Source organism: Dreissena polymorpha, chromosome 4 (genome assembly GCF_020536995.1).
Source record: "Dreissena polymorpha isolate Duluth1 chromosome 4, UMN_Dpol_1.0, whole genome shotgun sequence".
Taxonomy (NCBI): Eukaryota; Metazoa; Mollusca; class Bivalvia; order Myida; family Dreissenidae; genus Dreissena; species Dreissena polymorpha.
In genome coordinates, this window is record NC_068358.1 from 101582828 (window position 1) to 101606048 (window position 23221).

At 35.3% G+C, this 23221-nt stretch overlaps 1 protein-coding gene and 1 long non-coding RNA gene across 7 annotated transcripts in view; one reads left to right on the plus strand and one right to left on the minus strand.

Annotated features, from left to right (window-relative positions):
- LOC127876708 (mitochondria-eating protein-like) overlaps positions 1-10544 on the plus strand; it is a 40175-nt gene extending 29631 nt beyond the window's left edge. For 4 of the 6 annotated variants that reach the window (XM_052422113.1, XM_052422115.1, XM_052422114.1 and 1 more), the window contains exons 8-11: positions 4141-4316; positions 5358-5484; positions 7211-7331; positions 8640-10544. In XM_052422113.1, coding sequence (XP_052278073.1) covers positions 4141-4316; positions 5358-5484; positions 7211-7331; positions 8640-8650 — 435 coding nt within the window. In that variant the 3' untranslated portion in view covers positions 8651-10544. Of the gene's footprint in view, positions 1-4140; positions 4317-5357; positions 5485-6364; positions 6397-7210; positions 7332-8639 lie in introns of all 6 variants that reach the window. The other 2 variants (XM_052422118.1, XM_052422119.1) reach the window with 2 other exon arrangements.
- Positions 10545-19689: 9145 nt separating this feature from the next.
- Positions 19690-22654, minus strand: LOC127876710 (uncharacterized). The gene is made up of 2 exons (XR_008048040.1): positions 20970-22654; positions 19690-20824 (listed from the first exon to the last, which is right to left on the minus strand). It is a non-coding gene; the product is annotated as an uncharacterized LOC127876710 (long non-coding RNA).
- Positions 22655-23221: the final 567 nt, after the last annotated feature.

The following is a 23221-nucleotide window of genomic DNA, read 5'->3' on the forward strand; positions in this document are numbered from 1 at the left end:
ACTTCTACTACTACTACTAATACTACTTCTACCACCACCACCACCACCATCGCCACCACCACCACCACTTCTACTACTACTGCCACTACTACTACTTCTTTTACCACTACTACTACTACTACTACTACTACTACTACTACTACTACTACTACCACTACTACTACTACTACTTCTACTACTACTACTACTACTACTACTACTTCTACTACTACTACTACTACTACTACTACTTCTACTACTACTACTACTACTACTTCTACTACTACTACTACTACTACTACTACTACTACTACTACTACAACTACTATTACTACTACTACTACTACTACTACTACTACTACTACTACTTCTACTACTACTACTACACCACCACCACCACCACCACCATTCACAGTGACAAAAAACGTATTCACACAATGGCTGCTACTACAACTTATAGCCCATATAGGGGGGCATACATGTTTTACAAACAGCCCTTGTTTCTATGGGATTTTAACCACAACTGTTCATGTTTATCTCCGACACATATTTTTAGGTCACCTGTCATGAAGTGACACGGTGAGCTTATGTGATTGTGTGATGTCCGGCGTCCGTTGTGCGTGCCTGCGTGTGTCCGTCCGTCAACAATTTGTTTGTGTAGACAGTAGAGGTCACAGTTTGAATGAACAATTTGACCTTATTGGTTATATTGGTTACTGCGGTTGAAAAACAGATGCCTTTAGAAATTTTGGTCATCAGGTCAGAGTGGTTTCTACAGTGAAATTGGAATCAACACAATATCTAGATAATTTTTAGCATCATTGAAATTAGTAAGCTTGTTTGTCTTGATGAAGAATTAGTCCTTATGATTTTCAAATCAAGAGATCTAATGTCAATCTCACAGTGACCACTTTGCTACCAGATGGTGGTGGGCATACATGTTTCACAAACATGTCCTTTTTTTACTATTAGTGAATAACTTTATTTTCTTGATCTGATGTGCATGTATAAATAAAATAGTTTTATGATAAGTTTGAAACATTTACTTAAAAAATAATAAAATACATATTATTAAAATATGACAATAAGATTATAGCTTCCAGCCTATCTAAACCTTAATCAGTTGAACACTTCCCAGTGTTGTATATTGCTGTTGACTGATGTAGTGTTTGGTCTTACAGACTTACAATGGCCGTGGAACTGTTAGCTTGTGGGTATGAACCTCTCACCCACCATGCATGGTCCCCTCACAACTCTGTTCAGATATTGCATCATTATTTTTTCCTTCTCTGGACAAACTGGGCCTTCTTGATGTGCGTGAAGTTTAGTCTGCACAGGCTAATGAAGGGCAACACTTTCCATCTAAACAGGATTTTGGTTTATTAAAGACTTCCTTTAAACAAAAATTCAATGAAAGCCAAAAGTGTCGTCCCTGATTAGCCTGTTCAGTCTGCACAGTCTAATCTGGGATGACACTTTATGCATATGCATTAAGCCTTTTTCCAGAACAATGCTCATTTTGTAATTCATAAGTAGATTTTGTTAAGATGTTACAGTACAAGTTATTTTCAAAAAAATACTTGGGACTGCACTTTCTTAAATATTTATCAATTTATGAATGCCTCAACTTAGGAATACAACTTTCACTGACTTTTCTTTAGAAAATTATAATGGATTGTTATGTAAGTGTTATAGTTTTTAAAACGTCTATCATAAGCATTGATTTAATTTTATGCTTTATTGTTTTTGACTTGTCTGTCATTCTGTCCCAAAACTTTTACCTTGGTTAAAGTTTGATAAATTTTGCAATATTGAAGATAGCAACTCCATATTTGGCATGCATGTGTATCTCATGGAGTTGCACATTTTGAGTGGTGAAAAGTAAAGGTCAAGGTCATCCTTTAAGGTCAAAGGTCAAATATGATTGTATTTTTCTTTCCTAAAACTTTACCATTTGTTAAATTTGGTAATAACTTTTTGAATATTGAAGATAGCAACTTGATATTTTGCATGCATGTGTATCTCATGAAGCTGCACATTTTGAGTGGTGAAAGGTCAAGGTCATCCTTTAAGGTCTAAAGGCAAAAAATACAATCCAAGGGAAGTAATAAGCTTTAAAAGGGAGATAATTTTTAAACCTGCCAAATGATATATTGACATTTTATTTCAAAGCGGCGCAATAGGAGGCATTGTGTTTCTGACATATGGTTATTCTTTCCTTCAAAACAACCACATTGCAGTGTGTAGCTCCAATACCATGGTCTGTTGGTTATCCTAACAGTGCGGTGTGTTTCCATTAAAACTCAATATACATATGAGCTGGGCTCTGTGAAAAAGGGGTTAAATGCATGGGCGTAAAGTGTCGTCCCAGATTAGCTTGTGCAATCCGCACAGACTTATCAGGGACGACACTTTCCGCTTTTATATTTTTCATTCAAAGAAAGTCTCTTCATAGCAAAAATCAAGTTTATGCGGAAAGTGTCGTCCCTTAGTAGCCTGTGAGGACACTTTATGCACATGCATTAAACCCCCTTTTCACAGAGCCCAACTCATATTCATATTCATGTTTGATCCCTACATAGACCCGTTAACCAGTATATTATTCTTGGTATAATTGCCAAAATACTTGGTGTTCGTGTCAATTCAAAATGTGTTCGTCTGATTACCAGTTTTATCCCCCTCAAAAGGCTGAGGGTTATATAATTGGTGTTGTCTGTCCATCCATTCGTCTGTCACAAATTTTTGATTGCTATATCTCACAAACTATACAAAATATCAACATGAAACTTCATGAGTGCATATATGTCAATGAGGAGAAGTGGCGGTGGATATCAATTCAATGAATTAGCTTGTTTCTTTATTGTTTGTGGGCATCTAAGCAGTCTTCTTGAACATTTCATGCGAGCAACACACTGTAAAAACAGGGCATACTGCATGTGCTTTAAGTGTCATCCCAGATTAGCCTGTGCAGGTCTGCACAGGCTGATCAGGGACAACACTTTCTGCTTGTATGGTATTTTTTGTTTTAAAGGAAGTCTCTTAGCAAAAATCCAGTTAAGGCAGAAGGTGTCCTCCATGAATAAAATGTGTGGACTGCACAGGCTAGTGTAGGACAACACTTAACGCAAATTCATTAAGCTCTGTTCAGCTTCTCATGTGTATGGAATAGCAGATTGTTTCTATTGCTTGGTATAAAACATCTAAAAATAATTTTAGTGTTATTAAAATTAATATGATTTGCTTATTTGCCAGTAAGTATAAAATATCATATAAAAACAGCAACATGAGAACCAGGTCAACTGTTCATATATATGTTTCTTTGACCTTGAGAGCAACATTCATGTTTCGCATGTATACGAGAGGTTCACACATATTAAATGTAAATATTTTCAGTTTGTTTGTTTGTTTGTTTGTTTGTGTATGTCAGCTATGGTAACTAAACATTTTCCAGTACAATCCAGACAAATACTTTTGCAGGAATTACTCAGAACAGGGTCCAATGTTTTAAAATCCCTATGAATATCAAGCTTGTATGATTATTGATCAAACTTATCATTTTAACATTTGTAACAAAATATTCATGCATTTATCTTATATATAATTTTTAGTGTGTATGATATGTTTCAATAGAATATTACATGTTACATAAATGCAAAATTTAATGTCATTGCAATATGAAAATTATAATATTCAACTTATACTATTATAACAGAATTCAGAAATGTTAATTAGTGACAGTCAATTTTGTAAAACAGCTTACTATTTCTAGCCTTTACCTAATATTTCAAACACCGCTTTACCCTTTCAATTCAGAATCAAAGTGTAATTTGCTATAAGCAACCAGTATAAAACCAAAAAAAACAGGTTCTATGCTGTTTTGCTGCTCATCAGTATCTAAGTTAATGAAGCCTTTAAAACTTGAATATAACAGGAAAGGTCTTTGATATCATTGGGACTACAACCAAGTCAAATGCGTTCTTAATATGTAAAGGGTTAAAACAGCTGATCACTAGGTTGTGATTTGCCAGCTGAATGAACTGTAACAACTAATCCTATTATAACAGACTAAAGCATTGTTGATGAAGCATAATCAGTATTTCTTGCCTAAACAAAATGCTTTACACACCCCTAAAGTGGCTCATTCCTTTCTTATGTCCCCAGGATGTGATTCGCAAGCTGAACTGCAATCCAGGCATCTTCCTGCCCCCTGACACCACCTTCGCCATCATCCAGCCCTTCATACGGGAGTGTGTCAAGGTCGCCTGGCAGATGAGTGCCCTGGCCCACCCCCTGGACATGGCCGTCTCCTCCCGCGCTGAACTGTTTGATGACACCAAGTATGTACTTTACCCAATTAATTTTTGAAATATTGAAAACTGGTTAACATGTTTATTTAAGTTTTGTGTTAACAGTTTTGTGCAAATCAACCCTGATCTGTTTGACGATACTATTATGTGCCAGACACCTTTTACTCAATTTGTTATAAATGGAAATATTTTAAAGTCTAGTCTCATGCTTATTTGTTTCATGACACCAAGTACATACTTGCTGCGTAAATACAACACCTGTTATACGAATATTAGAATATTAATTGAAATATTGAAAAATTGAAGGCATGCTGATAAAATTAGTTGTAGCAGTTTTGCAAAAATCTTGAATTTGATAAAAACAATTCTTGATAATACACTGACATATTTGTGAAGTACTCAATAACATCAATCAGTTCTTGAAAGTTAAAAAAAAAGACAAGTAACTTTTAATTCTGACAAATTCCTTACCTTGTTAATGTTTCAGAAATAGTAAATAAATTGTTCCTTTATTTAGCTCTCCTGGTTTATGTCCCATTAAAATATAAATGAGACTTGCTCAGGAAAAATGGGACTTAATGCATGTGCATATAGTGTCATCCCAGATTAGCCTTTGCAGTCCTTACAGGCTAATTAACCCTTTGCATGCTGGGAAATTTGTCGTCTGCTAAAATGTTGTCTGCTGAATTTCTAAAATTAGCATTTTCTTCGATTTTTTTCAAAGAATATTATCAGAATAGCAAACAGTTTGGATCCTGATGAGACGCCATGTTCTGTGGCGTCTCATCTGGATCCAAACTGTTTGCAAAGGCCTTCAAAATTCGGTTCCCGCATCTGAAAGGGTTAAGGACAACACTTTCCTCTGGATTTTCATATAGATGAGACTTTCTTTCAACAAAAAGATCCATAAAAGTGGAAAGTGTCTTCCCTGATAAGCCTGTGTGGACTGCACAGGCTTTTCTGTGACTACACTTTACGCATGTGCATTTAACCCAGTTTTCCTAGAACATGGCTCTATTGATACACAACACATTGCTAAAGCTTGGTTGACTTACCTCCCTGTGTGTACAGGTATCGTCGCAGCTACGACTCTGAGTACACCGCCCCTCTGGTGGGCCACCACATCTGGCCGTCCCTCATGCAGGGCGCCATCTGCAGGATGAAGGGCGAGTGCTGCACCAGGCGCGGCGCCTCTCTGGTATTAACTTAGATACAGCTTTACATCAAAGCATCTGTATTATGATTTACTTGTTGCAAAGGATCTTCTAAATTTCAAATAGATACAATTTTATGGCATGTATTTGATTTAAAAAAAACTATTTTCTGTTCAATTCATGTGAAGTTCATTGTTTTGATCCTCTTATATTTAATGCTGCCTTAGAACAATGTGAAAAAGAAAAATGGAGTGGTATACCTTTCTCTCATTTATGTTGTGTATGAACAGACTGCTGATGATGTAGAAATAATTTTGAGCTGCGCTGTGGGAATAACCATGTGCCTAAAGTGTTGTCCCATATTAGCCTGTTCAGTCTTCACAGGCTTATCAGGAACGACTCTGTCCACCTGACTGGATTAATGTTTAGATGATGTATCCTTTAAACAAAAAATTCAATATATGTGAATATTGTTGTTCCTAATAAGCCTTTGTGGACTGCACAGGCTAATCTGGGATGGCACATGCCTTAAACCCTGTTTTCCCATAGCAGACTCAAACACACCATTCATGAAGCAGAGTGTTTGTACATGGTATCTTGATCATGCTTCATGACAGCATTTTGATATTGTTCTGCTTTCTCACATGATTTTGGGCTATTCACATGCATGTCATTGTCACATTCAAGTCAAAGGAATGGGTTCATTAGAAGTAAAACTTCATTTGAATTTCATTTACTTCTATATGAGTTTATTTTCAAACAATTTATGTTTACATGTTTTGCATTTAAACTTTTTTCTATTCTGTGCTTAATTGAAATAATATTTCATTTTCTTAAAGTGTACGCATTTTTGTTAATTTGCAGAGTTTATCTCTTTCTGTTCCTGTGTTGATTCTTGTAGTAAAATAAATTTTAATTTCACAGAAACCTGACTATGACCTATTTTGATTATTTGAGTAAGATTTTGTCATTGATTACCTTGTTCATCCCATGTAGCATGCATATTTCCATGTAACAAATCAACCGTCTAACCCCTGCCTGCCTGCAAAGGAGCAATTTATAATATGTCTGTATAAAATTTAAAATAAGAGCCAATGATGTATCCGCAAGTTTCCGCATCAATTCATATTGCAAAAATATGAGCCATACTTTGTGAAAAGGGGGTTTAATGCATGGTTGTAAAGTGTCATCCCAGATTAGCCTGTGCAGTCTGCACTCGTTTACAGAAAGTCTCTTCTTAGCAAAATTCAAGTTAAGGCTGAAAGTGTCGTCTCTGATTAGACCATGGGGACTGCACAGGCTAATCTGGGACGACACTACGAACATTCATTAAACCCCTGTCAGACTGCACAGGCTAATCTGGGACGACACTTTACGCACATTCATTTAAACCCCTTTTCACAGAGCTTGGCTCATATTAATTCAATAAAAAAATTCTCAGACTTGATACTTTTGATTGTAATATGCATTAAGATTTTAATTTAGGACTGCATTAATTCAATTAATATATGTTTTCTTTTGATTGGTTCTTTTAATTGTTGAAAGTCCACGAAATTTACAAAAAGAATTTTTAGTATCCAAAATAGAAGTGATTGAGGCTACAAGCATGTTTTAACGTAAACCCCTGTATATATGTCATCAAGGGTTAGTCACTATTTAGATTCTGTTTATGTCGAAAGAAAATTGCAAAAAGTAGAAATAGAATCTAAAAGACTCCAATATAAGTCATGAAGGCTACAGGCAAGTGTGACCCTGGTTAACCTGTTGCAGTCTGGGCGCAGTCGCAGCCCGACCCGTTCACGGTCAGTGAGCCCTGGGCCCCGGTCCCGTTCCCGCTCGCGCTCTGTGAGCCCAACGCGCCGCAGCCGCTCCCCCAGTCCTCGGCGGGCAGGTGCGTTGTTGACCTCTTGACCTTTGACCTTTAACTGCTCAGATGCAAAGGAAAAAGGCTAAAGCAACCAGCAGTAACTTGCAGTTTGTTAAGGTTTTATGCTGTTTGCTGCTCATCAGCATTTAAGAGTTGGAAATAAAGCATGTAAAACTTGAAGGTTTTTATTTGTTGTTGACCTCTTAACCCCTGACCCATAAGATAAGCATTTTGACAAGTTTGTATTCTATTATTAGAGAAATTTAAAGTAAATGCATCTTTGAATAGAACAAAGTCAATTTTTTTTATAAAACCATAAAACCGGCTCTGACTGCTGTTCTGGTTTTATGCTAGTTGAATACAGCCAGTTTCATGTTTTTTTGCTTCTGAGTGGGTAAAAGTTAACATTCCATACCTCATTTCCATTTCAGCGTGTGAGTTCTATCTAACAAGTTGTCAATCCACGTCTAATGCACAGTGACAAAACCTGTTAATATTCATAAAAACATTATGTTTATGAGATTGTTTAATGTATAATTCATAAGTTTCTGTTACTACATATCAATACTTGAGCTGTTGTATTTAAATGTTCTCAGCAGTCATCGAAATTAGCATTTATTTTGGCTTATTCTTTTGAAATTTCTTTGGTGACAAAGAAAATGTTACAAGGGCGCAGCGCATAAACTTAAATTCAAGTATTTCTGGTTCCAATTTACCAGTGCAGGGCATAAGGCTGTATGCTTATTGCAGGCACAGTCACAGCATTGGCACTACTGACTTGCATTCACCTGACTGTACTTCATTCACCATCCCACTTACAGTGACTGGCTTTTTGAGTCACATCGTGCAGAAATGGGTCTAATGCCATAATGTTGCCAGCGCAGCTTCAGACCACTTGTGTAGCCGCGCAGTCTGGTCAGGAGCACCCTATCACTGTAAAGTCAAGCAAGTTTTTGTGGTCTCATAAGCAGACAGGGTACCTTCTGACCAGACTGCTCATGCTGGCTGCATAACACATAAGACCCATTTTCGCATTATGCAGCTCATGTGTTGTAGCTTAAGGTGTTTTATGTTTTTGTCCAGTGTTGAAATAAATACATCAAGCTTTAAAAAAATAATTTGTTTGAATTTTGCTATAGGGATGTTGATTTTGAAACAGTTAATATTATTTCATTTGTAAGGTTACAGAAAGACACTTTCAGCAATTACTTCTTCTTTCTGATCATTTGTTTCAGCATACTTTTTATATTCAAAGTAAACTGAATTTATGTACAGAGTTACTCTTGGTTGTTTTTTTAATGATATAAGTCTATTTTTGTATATACATTTCAGCTGTCTACTAAGAAGTTTTAGAGATGCCGATTGTGAAACATCAATGAAACAGTGGCACATTGAAAACAGGTCACAAGTGTGATACTGGGTCTGTGAATGCTATTGACTGCAAAGATTTTTTGTTTTATGTATCTTAGTTGTTATTGTTAGATTATTTTTATATCATATTAGAAGTTTGTAAACAAAAGCATTAGTGTCTGAGCTAAAAACTGGATTGTTTATGGGGGATATAACTAGTAAAGAAATGCTTATAAATGGTTTGTGAACTTTTTTTATGAAATCTAGTGAAATAAGAATGTTGATAATGGTGTCAGATTGATTTGGTATTTGGAAAATGGCGTAATGCTTTTGGTTTGAAGTCTGTACTGTATTCTGCAAGATTTAGAATTGTTTTCTATATTTATGTTTTGTCTTGTGTATTATATTATATAATATGGTGTTGTAGGTTTGTTATATGTATGTTATTTTAACGTATATACAAATGCACTAGTTCGGAAATTCACTTGGAATGTGTGATAATAAAGAAGACACTTTAAATAAGAACTGATTTAGAAATTTGTTAGATGGGGTTTCAAGATTGTTTGTCTATGACAGATGGTTAAAGATATTGAGAGTAACGCAACACTATGCAGGATTTCTTCTGAACTGTAGTCAATTGGATAAAGAAAAGTTTGAACAGTGGAAAAGTCGCAATATTTATTGATGGTTTGTTGGAAACCTTCTATGAAAGTTACATTAATTGTGGGATTAAAGTAGATGGGTTTATAGTGCTATTCCTAAATAACTATTACAACTGCTTTAACATTAAGTTTTAAAAAATAAACATAAGAATTTTAAATTATTATCTTGTCTTTGTTTACTTTCAGATATATTTGGAACTTTTGTATCAGTGAATTTCTAAAATGGGCCAAATATCTTTGTTTTCTAAACTGAGTATTGTTTTTAGATTGTTTAGCTTTTTAACTACAACAGATGATAGATATACATTGCTTGTATTTTCTTTTTACTTTTTATGTTGAAGTTTATATTTGATTAACAAAGCTGTTAAATGTGTACTGGTGTTAATTTGTGATATTGAAGAAAGCATTCCGTCCTGTGTTAAGCTCAGTTGCACCCTGTGTGTTTGTACATATGGTATTGAGGGAAATTGCTGTGATACTTGTTTATAATGTGTCCATTCTGCCTATTGCTATCTGTAAAACTAAATCTGAATTTAATATATATAGTTATGAGTTTCATTCTTTTTAATCAAAATAAGACCAAAGATGATTACTTAAATGATGTTTTTAGTTTTGAGCTTTATATTAATTTTAAATTAATAGTTTGTTTTTTGTTTTAATTGACAGCACGGTACATACAACCATTCCATGTCTTCAGGTATATTGTTTGAAAGAGGTTACATTTTGAAAATGTAAGAGCGTTTCAAAAAGAGACAAGGAATTGCTTGGGTAATATTGGCAGCATTTTAGAAGTGCATCAAATGTATTACTGTTTGTTAGGCAGCAAAGGCGTTGTATTGTAGTATTTATTTTTATACATTTTCTTATTTATTCACACACATTTCTATTTAATAACGTTTTCAGTAAATATTTTTACACATTGTTGTTGAGATTAGTGTCAATAATGTAATTCCAGTTAAAAGAAAACTAATGTTTTATTATGTTCACATATATTTTTGAAATCCTTGTAGAGTCCATTCACAAAGTGTAAGACAATTTTACAGTGGTTGCTTTTATTATTTTATCTGTGATAGAACAATTACAACAATGTAATTATAGCTTCTAAAAGACAGTCATTTCCATGTGATTAAAAGATATTTTACAAATAACATTCGTATATTTATTTACGTTTTACAAAGTTTTTCTAGTTAGTTAGATGTCACAGAATAAAATTTATCTAATCAAATTGTATTGTTTTTTCTGAGTGGTGTTTTAATATCTGGCGCATATCCAGTCATCATGAATTAACTTAATGCCACATGAAAATTTAAGTAAATGAAATATTCTTTGATCTTACGTTTAGGGATATTTAACTTTATACATCGGTTTAAAAAAATATATATAATTTTTTATTTATAAGCTTCGTCATAGGAAAATGGGTCTTATGCCATATGAAACCAGAGTATGCTCAGACCAGTCTCAAAAGCTATGCTGTCTGTTTTAAATCTATGTAAGGTTTTGTGATCTTATAAGGCTTGGCTGGAGCTACACTGGCATCTATGTCATAAGACCCATGTTCGCATGAGGCACAGTTCGTATGTAAACAATGACTCGTTTTTTATTAGCTCACCTGTCACAAAGTGACATGGTGAGCTTATGTGAGGTGTGATGTCCAGCATCCGTCAACAATTTGTTTGTGTAGACAGTAGAGGTCACAGTTTTCATCCAATCTTTATGAAATTTAGTCAGAATGTTTATCTTGATGAAATCTGGGTTGGGATTGTATTTGGGTCATCTGGGGTCAAAAACTAGGTCACTAGGTCAAATAATAGAAAAACCGTGTGTAGACAATAGAGGTCACAGTTTTCATCCAATCTTTATGAAATTTGGTCAGAATGTTTATCTTGATGAAATCTGGGTTGGGATTGTATTTGGGTCATCTGGGGTCAAAATCTAGGTCACTAGGTCAAATAATAGAAAAACCGTGTGTAGACAATAGAGGTCACAGTTTTCATCCAATCTTTATGAAATTTGGTCAGAATGTTTATCTTGATGAAATCTGGGTTTGGATTGTATTTGGGTCATCTGTGGTCAAAAACTAGGTCACTAGGTCAAATAGAAATACATTGTGTAGACAATAAAGGTCACATTTTGCATCCAATCTTGATGAAATTTGGTCAGAATGTTTATCTTGATGAAATCTGGGTTGGGATTGTATTTGGGTCATATGGGGTAAAAAACTGAGTCACTAGGTCAAATAATAGAAAAACCTTGTGTAGACAATAGAGGTCACAGTTTTCATCCAATCTTTATGAAATTTGGTCAGAATGTTTATCTTGATGAAATCTGGGTTGGGATTGTATTTGGGTCATCTGGGGTCAAAAAGTAGGACAATAGGTCAAATAATAAAAAAAACCTTGTGTAGACAATAGAGGTCACATTTTTCATCCAAACTTAATAAAATTTTGCCAGAATGTTAATCTTGATGAAATCTGGGTTGGGATTGTATTTGGGTAATCTGGGGTCAAAATCTAGGTCACTAGGTCAAATCATAGAAAATCCTTGTGTAGACAATAGAGGTCATAGTTTTCATCTGATCTTAATGAAATATGGTCAGAATGTTTATCTTGATAAGATCTGATTTTGGATGGTATATGGGTCATCTGGGGTCACCGGGCCAATTCTTGTAAAACCTTGTGTAGATGAAAGAGGTCACAGTATTCATCACTTCTTAATGAAATTTTGTCAGAATGTATTAATTAATAAAATCTGGCTTGGGATTGTAGATGGGTCTGAGAGAATTTAAGTTGATGTAGCAAGGTTAGTCAGGTGAGTGATTCAATGCCATCATGGCCCTCTTGTTCTTATTTGTTTTCTTTATTTTGATTTATAAAAATCAATGCTTGACGACGACTAAACCCATGCACTTATTGTAAAAAATAATGATGGGGATTTGAAAGTGTGTTCATGAAATATATTTTATATCATTGAACGTCTTAACCTTTAAACATGTGAAAATTAAATACGGCACACTTTGTATGTATACAATGTGTAGATAAACCCATCTAACACTGACTTCGGGGAATTTATTTTCCATGCTGAAAGAAAAATACACAACATTTCAGTAATCTCAAAGTCTATAATTTATCCCAATCCACGAGGCATTGTCTGTACGTGATATATCTAGTAAAACAGAAGTAGTCTGTAACTGATGCCAGGCAACAACCAAAAGTCTGTAACTTATTTCCGTAAAGAACGCCCAGGAATCATGTTCGTCAAAAGCTCATAGTCTTAAATGTCATTGTCGTCAAATAGGCATTGTCTGTGGAAATGTCTGCCAAAAACACATTAAGGTTTAAGTGATGTGAGTAAAGGTTGTAAAGTCTGTAAAATATTTCTGTCAAAAACGCAAAGTGAAATGCATTAAATGCTCAGTCATAAAGTGATATCAACAAATGTTGCATAATCTATAAGCGATGTCAATGAAATACGCATAGCTTGTAAGTACCGGTAATGTTTGTCGACGACGCATCGACTGTAATTTTGTCCCTCAATGACGTAAGTTTGTATACGTTAAAGACACAGTCTTTACGGAAAGTCCATCAAAGGGGCAGCATGCAAGTGATGTATGTCAAGACGAATGGACTGTTCGTGATGTCCGTCCAAGAGTATGTCAGTAATGCACATCAAAGACGCATAGATCGTAAGAGATTTACGTCAAAGTCACATAATCTGTGAGTTATTTCCGACAAAAGGCCTAGTCTGAAAGTGATGTCAATTAAATACGCAGGCTGTCAAGCGGTCATACTTTTTCCTACTTTTTCCTACTTTTTCATCAGGATCCTACTTTTTCCTATTTTTTTACCAAATCTTCCTACTATTCCTACTTTTTCATTTTCAATGGAGAATATTTTTTTTTAAAGAGTTTATTTAGTAAACTTGCAGGATGAATGAATCTATGGCATGACTGTATCCCTGTTAATGTGCATTCATCTAGATGAGACCTGACAACCCATGCTGACTGTCTGCTAGCACCTCTTCAGGAGCATAAATATTTATTTCTTATGTAACTGTTTGAGAGTGCCGGTACACTCCATATTGGCCTCTGTTTGAGAGAACCGGTACACGCCATATTTGTCTCTGTTTGAGAGTGCTGGTACACTCCATATTTGGCTCTGTTTGAGAGTGCCGGTACACTCCATATTTGGCTCTGTTTAGGAGTACCGGTACACTCCATATTGGCCTCTGTTTGAGAGTACCGGTACACTCCACAATTGGCTCTGTTTGAGAGAGCCGCTACACTCCATATTGGCCACTGTGTGAGAGTACCGGTACACTCCATATTGGCCTCTGTTTGAGAATACCGGTACACTCCATATTTGGCTCTGTTTGAGAATACCGGTACATTCCATATTGGCGTCTTTTTGAGAGTACCGGTACACTCCATATTTGGCTCTGTTTGAGAGTGCCGGTACACTCCATATTTGGCTCTGTTTGAGAATACCGGTACACTCCATATTGGCCTCTTTTTGAGAGTACCGGTACACTCCATATTGGCCTCTGTTTGAGAGTACCGGTACACTCCATATTTGGCTCTGTTTGAGAGTGCCGGTACACTCCATATTGGCCTCTGTTTGAGAGTACCGGTACACTCCATATTTGTCTCTGTTTGAGAGTGCCGGTACACTCCATATTTGGCTCTGTTTGAGAGTACCGGTACATTCCATATTTGGCTCTGTTTGAGAGTACCGGTTTGAGAGTACCGGTACACTCCATATTTGCCTCTGTTTGAGAGTACCGGTACACTCCACATTTGGCTCTGTTTGAGAGAGCCGCTACACTCCACGTTGACCTCTGTTGAGAGTAACGGTACACTCCATATTGGCCTCTGTTTGAGAATACCGGTGCACTCCATATTGGCCTCTGTTTGAGAATACTGGTACACTCCATATTGGCCTCTGTTTGAGAATACCGGTACACTCCATATTGGCCTCTGTTTGAGAATACCGGTGCACTCCATATTTGGCTCTGTTTGAGAAGACCGGTACACTCCATATTGGCCTCTGTTTGAGAATACCGGTACACTCCATATTGGCCTCTGTTTGAGAGTACCGGTACACTCCATATTTGGCAATGTTTGAGAGTACCTGTACACTCCATATTGTCCTCTGTTTGAGAGTACCGGTACACCCCATATTTGGCTCTGTTTGAGAATACCGGTACACTCCATATTTGGCTCTATTTGGGTACGTAAACCCCATTGACCTCTAGTTCAGGAAATTTGCTTGATAACATTATGATATTGGTTTATAGTTGGGAATATATACCATATTCGACTCTTTGATTTAATATTGGTGTCTTTGCTTGAAAGACCAAATATATTGGCATCTGTTGGGAAAATAAACATTATTAGCTTGTTTGCTTCCATATTGGTTATTTGCTTGGGAACATAATCATATTGGCAACTTTGTTTGGGAATATGATCATATTTCGTCCTTTGAATGTAATCACAATCATATTGACCACTGATAGGGAAACACAAACCATATAGACCGCTTTGCTTGGGAACATACACACGATTATTGCTGGTGAGAATGTCTGACTGTTGCCAAGTACAGTTTGTTCCCAAACGACAATAAATATAATGACCTATATCATGATGGTTCATAGTGTTATTTTAGAGAGCACACGTATTTTTTTTGAAATTTTAAAGGGGCCTTTTCACGTTTTGGAAAATTGACAAAATTAAAAAAAGTTGTTTCAGATTCGCAAATGTTCGTGTTAGTTATGATATTTGTGAGGAAATAGTAATACTGAACATTTACCATGCTCTAAAATATCCTTTATATGCATATTTTGATGATTTGAAAACCTGAAGATTATAAAGCGTTGCAACGCGAAACGATTGAATAATTTGGAAAGTTCTGTTGTTGTTGTTTTATTTTGGGAAACTACGAGGATTCCTCATATAAGTAAAAAATACACCCGCCCACAGTATGAGCACGGATGGTCGAGTGGTCTAGGCAGTAGACTTTTTACTCCAGGACTCCAGGTGTCAGTGGTTCGAGCCCAGTTGAGGGTAACTTTTTTCCTTTTTTAAATTGCATTCTTTTTTTTTTACTGGAGATTTTTAGGTCAAATATTTAAATTTATCAATATAAAGCATTTAATGACAAGCTTCAATACATGCCAAAATCTGTGAAAAGGCCCCTTTAATACATGTCTTAACATATACAATTGCCTACTCAGATATGGATATGTATATGTTTCCGGAAAGTGTATTGTTATCATTGTTTTAAGATTTGTCATAACATGATCTATGCAGGATAAAATTTATGTTTAGGTATATCGCACCAAATTATGCATATAGCGGCTAGTAATAACAATCAAGTTGAACAACCCGGCTATTTACCTCTGTCTGTCCTTTATTGATTGCTTCTCTTTGATGGATTGTATGCTTAGGAGTTTCACAACTAATGGGCTACCCACGATCAACTTGCGTTGTGTGCATCATGGAAAGATGAGCAAATGTTCATTATAATGTCATTAATTAAGGCTCGTTCTGGAAAACGGGGCTTAACGCATGTGTGAAAATGTCGTTTCAAAGAAGCCTGTGCAAATAAGCCCGCGCAGTCCGCAGACAAAAACTTTTGTGGGATGTATTTTTTCGTTTAAAAGAAACCTCCTCTCAGCGAAAATCCATTTCGGTGGAAAGTGTCATTCCTGATAAGCCTGTGCGGACTGCAAAAATACTATGGAGCGACACTTTACGCACATGCATTTAACCCCGTGTTTTCCTGAACGCGGCTTATTGGTATCATCTGTAACTCCATGACTTAAAAAAATACACCATCTCTAATCCATAGCTACAAACAATGATTTAAAATTTAATTCACCAATGGTATGTGTCAAAAGTAAGTTAATAACGGTTGACAAAATATACGTAATTGAACGTATGTTAAACATGTACGCTTTGTTTGTACCTACACACTACAGATTAGTGTGTGTGTATCAATATGTTACTAATTACAGACTTACCGTACTCGACTGATATGCGTTGATCACCTATTGCCAATACATGTCATGGCCGGAAATCATTTACAGAATATATTCATTATAAACGATATTTACTTAAACTATCTGATTACTGGCGATCATTTACCGAATGCGTCATGGACATCGCTTAAAGACTATGCGCGTATTTGACGTCCATCACTGGCAGACTAGGCGTATTTGACGTACATCACTGACAGACTATGCGTCTTTGACGTACATCACTGACAGACTATGCGTCTTTGACGTCCATCACGGACAGATTATGTGTCTTTGACAGATATGACTTAAAACTGTGTGCCCTTAACTTACATCCCTTACAGACTTTGCGTATTCAGGCTGTCAAGTGACCTTTTTTCAAAAAGTAGGAAAAAATAGGAACTACTTTTGCAAGAAAAGTAGGAAAAAAGTAGGAAAAAGTAGGAACTTTTCCCTCAAAAGTAGGAATACATAATACTTATTTTTTAGACACAGGTCCAGGAAACATAGCTTGAAACAGAGCAGGAGTGCCATCACATGTTCTGTATGGATACCCACTTGAAGCTACCTTAAGGGCCCAGAAGATTTCAGCCTTTTGTACCTGTTCCTTGTGTGATGGATGTACTTGCATACAGATAGATTTATCCCCACAACCCTGAGAGCTGCTTGGCTTTTGGGCACTTCCAAACAAACGCTTTTGTGAATTATCATGCATGTATTTCATGTTTTCCTTGTGTTTTTATCCATCTGCATGACTTATAAGTTGATTAGCACCAGAATTACTACAAGATGGACTTCATTCAGACAGTACAATATCTTGCAAACTCATTGCCGGTATCTCTCTTGCACCATGATCCCAGTGTTTTTCCACTGTTGTCCAACTTCTCCATCCATGAAGGGTTAAACTTTGTTTTCCCACTAGGAATTTTAGCACTTATAGTGTATCTATGATAATTAAGTTTCAAGCAAAGCTACCCTGATAAAGAAGTATACATGTAATTAGATGCTGTTCATTTTGGTGTATCATCAAATAAGTGGTTAGAGGTCTTCTGTGTATGGATATAAAAATGGTAATTATATTGTGCATGTTATATCCTTAAGCAGAAGACCAAATTTATTTAGTGATACACCAACTTGTTGTACAAGATTAATACTAGTATATAAAGCAGTGTAAATGCTCTGCTACAGCTACATTGTGAAACCTTTAAATTGACAATAGGGTGCAGTTATAATGACTTAAGTTACATTCAAAATGACTGGTCATTGCAGAGCAGATTATGCAACTGGAGATAGGACCTTATCACCTGACATATTTTATGACAGCATTGATTGGGCAATGAAACAGTTGCACTACATTGTTTATTCCAGTTTCAAATTATGGCTTTTACATTATTGATGACTTTGCAGGAGTGTAATAATGCCGTTTAATAATTTTAATACTTCGCTTTAACACCTTGAAGTTACCTCACTAGCTATGGCATCATTAGACAAGAATTGTGTTTGTCCGAAACACAATGCCCACTATTGCGCAGCTTTGAAATAAAATTTCAATATATCATTTGGCAGGTTTAGAAATTATCTCCCTTTTAAAGCTTATTACTTCCCTTGGGTTGTATTTTTTAACTTTTGACCTTGAAGGATGACCTTCACCTTTCACCACTCAAAATGTGCAGCTTCATGAGATACACATGCATGCCAAATATCAAGTTGCTATCTTCAATATTGCAAAAGTTATGGCCCATATTAAAGTTTTCGGACGGACACACACACACAGACAGACAGACAAACGGACTGACAGTACAACTGCAATATGCCACCCTACCGGGAGCATAAAAATGTATCAGGGCATTTAGGCTCTGTGCATTTATCTTTAATTACTAAACATGATGTACCTATGATATCAATAGAACATCATATCCGTTGTCATGTAATACAGAATTTATTACATTATATTTGTAAATGATGAAAACTCGGCAAAGCATCAGTTTTATCTTTTTTCCAATAACTTGTGTAATAAATTCCATATTACATAACCACTCATACAATACATGTATCTCTATATCTCTACATTCCAAACAGCAATATCATGTAAACATGCATAAGGTTTGGTCTAATTGTTGTCAATGGAAACAAAATAAAACTGGAATAAACAATGGGTTCCCTCAGCTTTTGCATCACTGGGAACTGTGTAAGGTAGTGAAGTCTGCAGTGTACAAATGCTAAGGAAGTAAACAAGGCACTATTGTTACTTCAAAAAAAAACTTGTCAATAATTTTAAAAGTTACATAAGAAATAAATATTTATGCTCCTGAAGAGGTGCTAGCAGACAGTCAGCATGGGTTGTCAGGTCTCATCTAGATGAATGCACATTAACAGGGATACAGTCATGCCATAGATTCATTCATCCTGCAAGTTTACTAAATAAACTCTTTAAAAAAAAATATTCTCCATTGAAAATGAAAAAGTAGGAATAGTAGGAAGATTTGGTAAAAAAATAGGAAAAAGTAGGATCCTGATGAAAAAGTAGGAAAAAGTAGGAAAAAGTATGACCGCTTGACAGCCTGCGTATTTAATTGACATCACTTTCAGACTAGGCCTTTTGTCGGAAATAACTCACAGATTATGTGACTTTGACGTAAATCTCTTACGATCTATGCGTCTTTGATGTGCATTACTGACATACTCTTGGACGGACATCACGAACAGTCCATTCGTCTTGACATACATCACTTGCATGCTGCCTCTTTGATGGACTTTCCGTAAAGACTGTGTCTTTAACGTATACAAACTTACGTCATTGAGGGACAAAATTACAGTCGATGCGTCGTCGACAAACATTACCGGTACTTACAAGCTATGCGTATTTCATGGACATCGCTTATAGATTATGCAACATTTGTTGATATCACTTTATGACTGAGCATTTAATGCATTTCACTTTGCGTTTTTGACAGAAATATTTTACAGACTTTACAACCTTTACTCACATCACTTAAACCTTAATGTGTTTTTGGCAGACATTTCCACAGACAATGCCTATTTGACGACAATGACATTTAAGACTATGAGCTTTTGACGAACATGATTCCTGGGCGTTCTTTACGGAAATAAGTTACAGACTTTTGGTTGTTGCCTGGCATCAGTTACAGACTACTTCTGTTTTACTAGATATATCACGTACAGACAATGCCTCGTGGATTGGGATAAATTATAGACTTTGAGATTACTGAAATGTTGTGTATTTTTCTTTCAGCATGGAAAATAAATTCCCCGAAGTCAGTGTTAGATTGGTTTATCTACACATTGTATACATACAAAGTGTGCCGTATTTAATTTTCACATGTTTAAAGGTTAAGACGTTCAATGATATAAAATATATTTCATGAACACACTTTCAAATCCCCATCATTATTTTTTACAATAAGTGCATGGGTTTAGTCGTCGTCAAGCATTGATTTTTATAAATCAAAATAAAGAAAACAAATAAGAACAAGAGGGCCATGATGGCATTGAATCGCTCACCTGACTAACCTTGCTACATCAACTTAAATTCTCTCAGACCCATCTACAATCCCAAGCCAGATTTTATTAATTAATACATTCTGACAAAATTTCATTAAGAAGTGATGAATACTGTGACCTCTTTCATCTACACAAGGTTTTACAAGAATTGGCCCGGTGACCCCAGATGACCCATATACCATCCAAAATCAGATCTTATCAAGATAAACATTCTGACCATATTTCATTAAGATCAGATGAAAACTATGACCTCTATTGTCTACACAAGGATTTTCTATGATTTGACCTAGTGACCTAGATTTTGACCCCAGATTACCCAAATACAATCCCAACCCAGATTTCATCAAGATTAACATTCTGGCAAAATTTTATTAAGTTTGGATGAAAAATGTGACCTCTATTGTCTACACAAGGTTTTTCTATTATTTGACCTATTGTCCTACTTTTTGACCCCAGATGACCCAAATACAATCCCAACCCAGATTTCATCAAGATAAACATTCTGACCAAATTTCATAAAGATTGGATGAAAACTGTGACCTCTATTGTCTACACAAGGTTTTTCTATTATTTGACCTAGTGACTCAGTTTTTTACCCCATATGACCCAAATACAATCCCAACCCAGATTTCATCAAGATAAACATTCTGACCAAATTTCATCAAGATTGGATGCAAAATGTGACCTTTATTGTCTACACAATGTATTTCTATTTGACCTAGTGACCTAGTTTTTGACCACAGATGACCCAAATACAATCCAAACCCAGATTTCATCAAGATAAACATTCTGACCAAATTTCATAAAGATTGGATGAAAACTGTGACCTCTATTGTCTACACACGGTTTTTCTATTATTTGACCTAGTGACCTAGATTTCGACCCCAGATGACCCAAATACAATCCCAACCCAGATTTCATCAAGATAAACATTCTGACCAAATTTCATAAAGATTGGATGAAAACTGTGACCTCTATTGTCTACACACGGTTTTTCTATTATTTGACCTAGTGACCTAGTTTTTGACCCCAGATGACCCAAATACAATCCCAACCCAGATTTCATCAAGATAAACATTCTGACTAAATTTCATAAAGATTGGATGAAAACTGTGACCTCTACTGTCTACACAAACAAATTGTTGACGGATGCTGGACATCACACCTCACATAAGCTCACCATGTCACTTTGTGACAGGTGAGCTAATAAAAAACGAGTCATTGTTTACATACGAACTGTGCCTCATGCGAACATGGGTCTTATGACATAGATGCCAGTGTAGCTCCAGCCAAGCCTTATAAGATCACAAAACCTTACATAGATTTAAAACAGACAGCATAGCTTTTGAGACTGGTCTGAGCATACTCTGGTTTCATATGGCATAAGACCCATTTTCCTATGACGAAGCTTATAAATAAAAAATTATATATATTTTTTTAAACCGATGTATAAAGTTAAATATCCCTAAACGTAAGATCAAAGAATATTTCATTTACTTAAATTTTCATGTGGCATTAAGTTAATTCATGATGACTGGATATGCGCCAGATATTAAAACACCACTCAGAAAAAACAATACAATTTGATTAGATAAATTTTATTCTGTGACATCTAACTAACTAGAAAAACTTTGTAAAACGTAAATAAATATACGAATGTTATTTGTAAAATATCTTTTAATCACATGGAAATGACTGTCTTTTAGAAGCTATAATTACATTGTTGTAATTGTTCTATCACAGATAAAATAATAAAAGCAACCACTGTAAAATTGTCTTACACTTTGTGAATGGACTCTACAAGGATTTCAAAAATATATGTGAACATAATAAAACATTAGTTTTCTTTTAACTGGAATTACATTATTGACACTAATCTCAACAACAATGTGTAAAAATATTTACTGAAAACGTTATTAAATAGAAATGTGTGTGAATAAATAAGAAAATGTATAAAAATAAATACTACAATACAACGCCTTTGCTGCCTAACAAACAGTAATACATTTGATGCACTTCTAAAATGCTGCCAATATTACCCAAGCAATTCCTTGTCTCTTTTTGAAACGCTCTTACATTTTCAAAATGTAACCTCTTTCAAACAATATACCTGAAGACATGGAATGGTTGTATGTACCGTGCTGTCAATTAAAACAAAAAACAAACTATTAATTTAAAATTAATATAAAGCTCAAAACTAAAAACATCATTTAAGTAATCATCTTTGGTCTTATTTTGATTAAAAAGAATGAAACTCATAACTATATATATTAAATTCAGATTTAGTTTTACAGATAGCAATAGGCAGAATGGACACATTATAAACAAGTATCACAGCAATTTCCCTCAATACCATATGTACAAACACACAGGGTGCAACTGAGCTTAACACAGGACGGAATGCTTTCTTCAATATCACAAATTAACACCAGTACACATTTAACAGCTTTGTTAATCAAATATAAACTTCAACATAAAAAGTAAAAAGAAAATACAAGCAATGTATATCTATCATCTGTTGTAGTTAAAAAGCTAAACAATCTAAAAACAATACTCAGTTTAGAAAACAAAGATATTTGGCCCATTTTAGAAATTCACTGATACAAAAGTTCCAAATATATCTGAAAGTAAACAAAGACAAGATAATAATTTAAAATTCTTATGTTTATTTTTTAAAACTTAATGTTAAAGCAGTTGTAATAGTTATTTAGGAATAGCACTATAAACCCATCTACTTTAATCCCACAATTAATGTAACTTTCATAGAAGGTTTCCAACAAACCATCAATAAATATTGCGACTTTTCCAGTCGCAGCCCGACCCGTTCACGGTCAGTGAGCCCTGGGCCCCGGTCCCGTTCCCGCTCGCGCTCTGTGAGCCCAACGCGCCGCAGCCGCTCCCCCAGTCCTCGGCGGGCAGGGATTAAAGTAGATGGGTTTATAGTGCTATTCCTAAATAACTATTACAACTGCTTTAACATTAAGTTTTAAAAAATTTCTAAAATGGGCCAAATATCTTTGTTTTCTAAACTGAGTATTGTTTTTAGATTGTTTAGCTTTTTAACTACAACAGATGATAGATATACATTGCTTGTATTTTCTTTTTACTTTTTATGTTGAAGTTTATATTTGATTAACAAAGCTGTTAAATGTGTACTGGTGTTAATTTGTGATATTGAAGAAAGCATTCCGTCCTGTGTTAAGCTCAGTTGCACCCTGTGTGTTTGTACATATGGTATTGAGGGAAATTGCTGTGATACTTGTTTATAATGTGTCCATTCTGCCTATTGCTATCTGTAAAACTAAATCTGAATTTAATATATATAGTTATGAGTTTCATTCTTTTTAATCAAAATAAGACCAAAGATGA